Source organism: Scleropages formosus, chromosome 23, assembly GCF_900964775.1.
Source record: "Scleropages formosus chromosome 23, fSclFor1.1, whole genome shotgun sequence".
NCBI lineage: Eukaryota > Metazoa > Chordata > Actinopteri > Osteoglossiformes > Osteoglossidae > Scleropages > Scleropages formosus.
Genome location: NC_041828.1, coordinates 19,651,690 through 19,661,026, shown reverse-complemented (window position 1 = coordinate 19,661,026; position 9,337 = coordinate 19,651,690). Strand labels below are relative to the sequence as shown.

At 43.4% G+C, this 9,337-nt stretch overlaps 1 protein-coding gene across 1 annotated transcript; it reads left to right on the top strand.

Moving 5' to 3' along the window:
- Positions 1-1,118: 1,118 nt before the first annotated feature.
- LOC108942496 (perforin-1-like) lies at positions 1,119-6,396 on the top strand. Its single transcript, XM_018765895.2, has 3 exons — positions 1,119-1,198; positions 2,234-2,813; positions 4,960-6,396. Exons 2-3 carry the CDS (start codon positions 2,272-2,274, stop codon positions 6,143-6,145), a joined length of 1,728 nt encoding a protein of 575 aa, XP_018621411.1. The 5' UTR covers positions 1,119-1,198; positions 2,234-2,271; the 3' UTR covers positions 6,146-6,396.
- Positions 6,397-9,337: the final 2,941 nt, after the last annotated feature.

Genomic DNA, 9,337 nt, shown 5'->3' with positions numbered 1-9,337 from the left:
CTGTCAGATCAGCAGCGGCATTAGATTCTCATAGGAGCGCGAACCCTACTGTGAACTGCGCATACGCTGCATATGCTGGGAAGCGGCTGCAAATAAGGATTAACATTAGCAGAGAGGTTTGACTGCATAGAGACCATAATAAATCAACTGCTTGCAGACTCATATCAAAACCCTATCAGTGAGTGGCAAGTGACAATTAAGCTGCATCTGATGGCAGGCTTTAAGTCGGAATCCGAGTTGTATAATTATTTCATTATATATTACAATGTAATAATAATAGAAATAAAGTGCACAATAATGTAATGCGCTTGAATTATCCCGAAACCATCCCCCGGGCCCCCGGGCCCCTGGTCCGTGGAAACCGGTCCCTGGTGCCAAAAAGGTTGGGGGCTGCTGCTCTAAACCACCTGGGAGCCAGCTACACCGACACTGCTGGAAGCACTTAAACCGACTACGCACCAGGCACGGCTGATTCAGGGCACACATGTACAAAATGGGAGTAGCAGACAGCCCTGGATGCCCATGTGGAGAGCAGCAACAAACTGCAAAACATCTGCTGACTCACTGCCCCACATACACACCCACGCCAGTGGATCTGACATCTGAACATCGATGACACAGACGTTAAACTCTGGCTACATGAAGCCAGTTTTACAGCTTAAAGCTTGCCCTATGTTGCTGAAGATCTGTCTTTGATCATACGATGAATAAATAAGGAAGAGTAGAACTCCCTGTGATATAACTGAAATACATTTGAAACTCACTCTTTCCCACCTGCTTGGTTGTCATTTTCATTCTCATGTTAAGATAGGCATCTGAGAGGGTGCTAGAAATAGTGTCTGATCACCAGGGGGTGAAAAGCGCATACATGGCATTGACTACCCACCACTAACCTGCTTTCCTTATCTCCCATGTGAGAACTGTTGGAGTGTATTTTTAATGGTATCATTTCCAGTAAGTAGACAGTTCATGTGGTGAACTGCTGAGGTTTAAATAGCCCTGCCTGTTTGGCAGGTTTGCACCCTATGCTGAAAAAAGTGTTTTGACAAACCACACAATTGCTTGCAATAATAATTGTGCGAACACCAAAATTCGTCTCACAAAACACCTTTCATGCTACCAGGCACACTGCAAAGCAAGAAACTACCCAGCAAGACTTTAAACAACCTCTGAGTACATCAGTCTCTCAGTGGATGAGGTAAGGTCTTGTAGATGGGAGCTTTGAACATGAATGGGTTAAAATATTGTATTTTCCATTGTGAAATCTATGAAATACCATTAGATTTTTTTATGGTGGGTTACTGAAAAGTGTGATAGAAAGGATACATGGAAAGAAACATTCACAGGTTTTCACATTTTAGTTGATTTTTATGCATTAAAAATGAGCCCAGAAACCTTAATTCATGTGTGGTGATTACAACAATTTTTCCAATGTATCTACAATTTATACCGTATGGAAAATTTGTGGCATATAGTAGTATTTACCAAGATATATAATAATAACATAATACAATAATGTATTGTTTAAGTGTACACTATGTAGGAATTTGGAAACAGGTGAATGGGAGCAGGCAGATAGACAAGCAGTATTATAGAATGACTAGTGAAGGGGAGCTGCCATTATATGTTGTGTTATGGTTACTAATGTGAACTATTGAAGTAATTGTGTCCATTTTAATAAGATTTGGTAAAATTTTAGGAAAGTAAATGTCACTTTTTGGTTCTGGAACACATAAAAATGTTTTTCATTTAAACTAATTGCAATTACATCTTCGCGTCATGAGATTTAACCCAAAAAAGAGTTTTTTGGGAATGCATGACATTCATAAGAAGACTCTACATATGTTCTATATATAAGGTCATGTGCAAAAGTTTGTGCACCCCTTTGTCAAATTACACACTTTATTGATTTATTGAGTCCAAAGCCCTTATAAAAATAACACTAGTGGATCAACTGGAAAGGTAGCCAAACTATTACACATGCCACATTGTATTTATTTATTTTTTTTTTTTTAGCCATGTTTAAGTATGTTCCTTGCGCTTTTGTTCATTTTTTTAATCTTACAAAACCAACAAAATCTTGACCAGGTGTACCCAAACTACACATAGCTGTATAGACAGATAAAAAGATAGAAAATGCACATTCCTGTAAGATAAGTATAATACTAAAAGATATTTTCATCGTTGCCATTGTTCTGAATGTGAAGTGAATGGTGTTATATATCTTTGTCAGCTTTCTTGTCTGCCAGAATACAAGTACAACAGCAATTCATGGAACGGCTGTGGAAAATCTTTTTGCTGGCCTGGATGTTTCCAGTCCAGTGTCTCCCAGGAAAGTTTGGCACCATGTTTCATGGAACCCCAGAACAATGTGAGAAAGCTGGGCTTGTCCCTGGCTCCAACCTTGGAGGAGAAGGTTTTGACATAGTGAAGATGGAAAGGAAGGGTGCTTATGTGATTGACACTGAAAAGTGGAAAAATGCCAATGGCACCTGCAATCTGGTGAGGAACAGCTACCTGGGAGGCATTCAGCAGAAGCTGCCACTGGTCGTGGTAGACTGGAGAGCCCTCTCCAAATGTGTCATGAAAGTCTCCAGCTCCATCTACGACTCCAGTGAGGCCGTTGCCAAAGACTCCACCTCCAGTGTGTCAAACAACTGGAAGATCGGCCTGAATTTACCTGTCCAACCTAATGTAAATGTGGGGGTCGGCTTCGGGGGCACACATGCTCAGGAGAGTACTTATGCCATGAAGAAATCGAAAGAGGACAAATACACCTTTGCTAAACACAAAGTTGACTGCAGCTTCTACAGGTGAGTCCAACTTTGGAAAATAATTCCAAATAACAGACTGCAGTAAAAATATTCAGAATCTCTTTGACAGCAAGACCTGTTTGACAGCCTTTAACATACTGTATATAAGCTATGTATAAAATATAGGCACAGCAAAGAATTTTAAGTCATTGCACAGAACATTTAAAACCGTTAACATATTTACAGTACATTTGTTCATTTAGCTGACACATATCATCAGAGCAACTTATAATTATTTACCCATTTACCCAGTTGGGTAACTTTCACTTGAGCAATTCAGGGTAAGTACCTTGCTCAAGGGTGCTACAGCTGGAGGTGGGATGCAAACCTGGAACTGTTGGATCCCTTTGAAAAAACCTTTGAAAAAAATTTACTGAATCTAAAGGCAGCAGCTCTAGCCAGCACTGGGTAGCTGCACCTATTTTCCAGTTGTGGTATTTCTGTACTTATAAAATTATGCTTAATCTAAACATATGGCAGTCTGGTTTGTTCATATAAAATACACAAAGGTCTTCAAACTTATACTTGGGGAATGTGTCTATGACACACAATCCAGGACACAGCTCGTGCGTGTTGGTGCTCCTTTTATTTACAGGTGTTGCAGACAGTGGAACGGGTCATGGGGGAAGGAGAGGAGGAAAGAGGGGACCCGGGAAAGGGTACAGAGAGGGGGGGTCTTGTTGAGCACGTGAAGCTGGGCAGGGTCGTCTGCGCTTCTTCCTCACAGTGAGGTCATTGTGCGTTGGTCTCCGGTTCTTTCTCCTTCTCCGTCTCCTCCCAGAGTCCAAACATATGTGTGGAAAAAGGTTAAGTTAAACCACTTCTGAACCCTCCCTAACATGCAGGCCACATGAGTGGTCGACTAGACAGCTTAACTCTAAGAGGAGTAGACTGACCCCGGCCTTTCAAATTTTTGAAGATGCAAATGTTTTCCATCTTATTTTTAATTTATTTAGCTTTTTAAAGTTTTTGAAATTTGTGGTTGCACCAGGCAAAACATGGCATATTTTCTCATGAATGGCTGACAGGTGTAAGTAAAACGCAACCAAGCAAAATGAGTGTGGGAGTGTCATAATTAATATGATTCCACCATGTTTACAGTTGGGGGGTGTGGTGGTGTGCAGTGGGTTTGACCGGGGCCTGCTCTCTAGTGAGTCTTGGGTTCGAGTCGCACTTAGGGTGCCTTGCGACTGACTGGCGTCCTGTCCTGTCCCGTCCTGGGTGTGTCCCCTCCCCCTCCAGCCTTGTGCCCCCTGTTGCCGGGTTAGGCTCCGGCTCCCCATGACCCTGCTTGGGACAAGCGGCTTCAGACAATGTGTGTGTGTGTGTGTGTGTGTGTGTGTGTGTTTACAGTTTATGTGTGTTAGTGATTAATAAGAAAATGCATATTTATTGGATAAAGAGTTAGGATTGAACAGGAGTTTGCGAGGGCCCAGTATTTCTATTCTGCCCTTTTATATTGTCAGTTAATGCCATCCCATCCAGGCCATACCACCCCTCAACATTGTGCCCCTTGATTCCAGGATTGGCTCCCTGACCAGGACAAGAAGTTATTGAAAACATATTGATGGATGTATGAGTGTCAGTTTAGCAGCAAGGAAGCAAAAGTTGTGTGCCCAGATATGGGTTCTAATCCCACCCAGTCTGTGAGGAACCTGCACAATCTTCCTATATTTATGTAGGTTTCCTTCAGGTGCTCCCATTTCCTCCCACAGTCGAAACACTTGTGAACTGGTGATTAAATTGATCTTAGCGTATAAATGAGTGTGTTTATATTTGTGTGTGGTTTCTTTTGCAATAGATTGATGGCCTTTCCAGGGTGTGCCATCTCACATCTTATTCCTTCAGGAATAGGCTCCTGAGCAGCTGACCCTGCAAAAGGACAGCACAATTGTTTTGTCTAAAAACAGACAGGATAAAATGTATTTCATTCCTGTTTCTCCATTACTTGTATGTTCAAGGCAATTCACTAATGCCATTGTATGATTTTGACAAAACCAGTCATGAAAACACCTGGAAATTATATGTTTGTCAAGATTTAAAAGTTTATGAACCCCTGGCATAAAGTGCAATGAACAAATAAGTAGAAGTAATTTTTATCTCTATCACTGCTGCTGAGTATAATAGCCTACATCTTTCTTTCCAGGTACAGAGTAACCAGTAAACCACTACTTCACCCAGAGTTTTTGATCTCCATTGATCGGCTTTCTGGGACAAAGGCTGATTACATAAATCTGGTTGACACATATGGCACTCACTTCATTAATGAAGTGACACTCGGAGGAAAACTGAAGACCATAACCTCAATTCAATCCTGCCAGGTTGCAATGAGTGGACTTACAGACACTGCTGTCAAGGACTGCCTGGACGTTGAAGCATCTGCAACACTCTCTATGACTGCAGAAATAAAAACAGAGTTTCACCACTGCAAGGAACTCAAGAAGAAATTTTTAAATAATGCTAAGTTTAGCAGTACGTTCAGTGATCGTCATTATGAGATGGTGGGTGGGATTATAAACACGGCTGATCTACTGTTCGCAGGAGGATCAGACCCGAACGCATACAAGGAGTGGCTGACATCCTTGAAGACAGTCCCGAATGTGGTGCTCTACTCCCTCAAGCCCCTACATCAGCTGTTGCCACCCAAACATCCAGCAGTTGGTGGTGTGAAGAAAGCAGTGGAAGACTACATTATGCAGAATGCCCTACTGAAAAGGTGCGCCGAATCTTGCAATATCGGGACAAGGTCTTCCGTAAGGGATCCTTGTGCCTGTGTCTGCCAGAGTAATAGGAACATCAACTATAAATGCTGCCCTACTGCTAGAGGACTGGCAACACTGGAGGTTTATGGAATGAGAGCCCAAGGTCTGTATGGAGATGTGTGGACCCAAACTGATGGCTCCGTTCAAGTAAGCTACGGTTCACAGGTTATGCGTACTGCTGTGATTCAAAATAACGACAACCCAATATGGCCAGAGAGATTTGAATTTGGCAGCATAAGGATTGATGAGGAAACAAAGCTCACATTTGAAGTATACGACGAAGATAATGTCTGGAACAGCGAACTTTTGGGTACATGCTCATTTCAAATCCAACAAGGAAAGGAGTCCAAATCTTGCATGTTCTCATATGGCACATTTTTCTTCTCGTACAAAGTGACATGTGGCCCTAGTCTGGGCGGACATAAGTGCCGTGATTATATAGCATCCCCCATGAGCGCCACTCAGGCAAATATCTTCCAGTCCCGAAACGGCATCCTTGCTAAGAACCTCTGGAAGCTGCAGCAGGCTGGAAACCATTCTAAAGCTTCTAACCACCAATTCTTCCTCTAGCTTATGTGACAGGCACGAAATAAAGCCAGTAGCTTTGCGTTGCAGCTTTTAGTGGACTAGACCATCCCTGTACCCAATGTTACAGTTGAAATCCTTCAACTCTCAGCTGTGTTAATCCTTCTGCCACTGGCATCATTCTGAAGTAAATAATCAAAAATATCTTTGTACTTCATATATAAATGATCTGTGTAGTGACCGTGCTACATTCAGTGTGTTTAAGCTGTGCTATCGTGGAAGCAATTTGCTCTGTATTATGAACTGACCATTGCAGTCTTTGAAAAATAAAAAAATTAAATTGCATGTCTAAAATCATCGTGAAAGGTGTTTTCCTTCACAGACAACATTGTAGCACATCACTAAATGATAGAATCACTATTTCAACAATACCAAGGGTGTAGACTACAGTATGCCTGACTTTTGAACTTTCAAATAAGAAACTTCCGGCTGCTTCCTGGATGACCTCAACATCTTGTTGAGCAATCTCCCAGGGGACAGCACTCCGTTGATTCTCCTGGGTGACATCAACCTGCATGTCGACGACATTCATGCAAGTGGCCTTCTGTCGCTCCTACAGTCCTTTGAGCTCTTCCTGTCCTAGTCCCCTGCTACTCACAAAGGTGGAAAATTACCTTCACCTTGTCTTCTCCTGTAAGTGTAGCTGTCCTGTCCTATAGCCACTGTCCTGTTACTCCGCTGCATGTTTCTGATCACTTCTGTATCTCCTTCCAACCCTGCCTCACCGCTGATCCCTTGCCTTTTTCTGCACCCATTGTCACCTTCCACTGCAACTTAAAATCTCTCTCGACTTACCTCTGCCACATTGTCCGCTCTCCCTTCTGCTGGACAGTTTACATTTACATTTATTCATTTAGCAGACGCTTTTCTCCAAAGCGACGTACATTTCATAGAAAATACAGGTTGTGCATTACCTTAGGAGAAAGAGACATAGCTGCAGATGTGTGATTCCTAAGAAGTTTTCTTCACCACGTGCACCGATTTTTCACACAAGTTCAAGTTCAAGGTTTTTTGCTGTAAGTACAAGTACTGTGTACAAGTACCATGAAATTCTTGTTTGAGTGCTTCTCCACAGACTATAAAAAAAAAATAAACAACAGATAGTACTGCACAGAAACAAAACAATAAATAATAACAATAAATAACAGTAACAATAAATAACAATAGAAAGCCAGAGTACTTAAAACTGAGAATGCTTAAAGTGACAATGCAAGTAATGTGCCGACGTGGCTCGAGGGAACAGTCCAAGTCTAGTTGCAAAAAGTGGCACACTGGTGAGTGTTGTATGCTCTTACAGCAGTGGGGTAAAAGCTGTTCCTGTACCTAGCAGTGTGGGTTCAAATAGACCTAAGCAGCCTTCTGGACCGCAAAAAAGAGAAAAGTGCCCATGTGGGGTGACTGTGATCTTTCATGATGCGTATCGTCTTTCTGAGGCAGCATGTGGTGTAGGTGTCCTGGACTGCTGGTAGCTTTGTGCCAATGATTTCCTGAGCTGTTTTGACCGCCCTCTGCAGGGCTTTCTTGTCTTGTATGGAGCAGCTGCCACACCAGGATGTAACACACCCTGTGAGGACGGACTTCAAAGCACACCTGTAGAAAGTGGTGAAGACTGTAGTGGGCATCTTGGCTTTCTTCAGACACCTGAGGAAGTAGAGATGGTTATGGGCCTTTTTGATGACTGATGCTGTGTGTTCAGTCCATGTGAGTTTCACAAGCAGCTGCATAAAACTTTACCAGAATATCGCCGATTCCTAATCACCTTCCTAGTAGTTTTTTTCCAGATATATATAAACATTTAAGGGGGATGCAGTGGTGTAGCAGGTTTGGCCTGTACCTGCTCTCTGGTGGGTCTGGGGTTCGAATCCTGCTTGGGGTGCCTTGCAACGGACTGGCGTCCCCTCCCCCTCCAGCCTTTCGCCCTGTGTTGCTGGGTTATGCTCTGGCTCCTCGGGACCCCCGTATGGGACAAGCGGTTTCAGATGGTGTGTGTGAGGTTCAGGTGTTCAGCATATATATTATAGGTAGCATATAGTGATGGACTGGTGTCCCCTCCCCCTCCAGCCTTGCACCCTGTGCTGCCAGGTTAGGCTCCGGCTCACCACACCTCTGCTCGTAACAAGTGGTTTCAGTCAGTGCGTGTGTGTATAAACATTTATGTTACATTCCAGGAGTGGCTGTTTAAATGATTGATCCGATCATAAACATTTATACCTTACATGAACTTAAGAGATCATGGATAAAGTGAGTCCAGAAGAGATGAGTTTTAAGACCCTTTTTAAATGCGGACAAAGATTCAGCAGTTCTGAGTGAGAGGGGGAGGCTGTTCCACCACAACAGAGCCAGAACTGAGAACCTCCATGTTTTACCTTCTGTGCATGGGACCACCAAGCGGGCAGATGTGAAAGAGCGTAGCAGTCTGGTTGGGGTGTAGAGAATGGTCAAGTCTTATAGACAGCTGAGAGCATTCTGTTGATATATTTGTAAACCATAACCAAGGTCTTAAATTTGATCCTGGCAACTATGAGAAAAACCCAGTGCAGAGAAATGAGTAGAGGAGATTCATGGGAACACGTCAGCAAGTCAAACACAACTCAGGCAGCAGCGTTCTGTATCAGCTGTAGAGGTTTGATGGCAGTAGCAAGAAGGCCAGACAAGAGATACTTGAGGTAGTCCAGGAGGGATGTCACCATGGCGTGGACAAGTAGTCGCGCAGGGTTAGTTGTGAGGTAAGGACCGATCCTGCGGATGTTATGCAGAATGTATCTGCAGGTCCAGGCTGTGGCTTCAAGGTGCTGAGAGAAAGATAGACTTGAGTCACTCATCACTCCCTGACTCTTAGCCGAGGAGGTAGGCAAAATGAGTGAGTTGTCCAGTTTGATTGAGAAATCATAACAAGAAGACAGGTCAGCTGAGAGGTGTAGGATCTCAGTCTTGGAGAGGTTGAGTTGTAGGTGGTGATCAGACATCCGTGCAGAAATGTCCGACAGGCAGGTAGCGATGCGCGCGGAAATGTTTGATGCTCCAGGTGGAAAGGAGAAGAGCTGGTTATCATCACCGTAGCAGTCGTATTTGAATTCATGAGAGCTGATGACAGGGCCAAGGGAGGAGGTGTAGATCGAGAAGAGCAGAGGACCCAGTACCGAGCCCTGTGGGACACCAGATGAGAGAGGCAGAGGA

Coding starts and splice junctions, on each gene's coding strand:
- LOC108942496 (XM_018765895.2), top strand. CDS start 2,272: ATGGAACGGCTGTGGAAAATCTTTTTGCTGGCCTGGATGTTTCCAGTC. Junction 2,814..4,959: donor GTTGACTGCAGCTTCTACAG/GTGAGTCCAACT, acceptor CTTTCTTTCCAG/GTACAGAGTAACCAGTAAAC.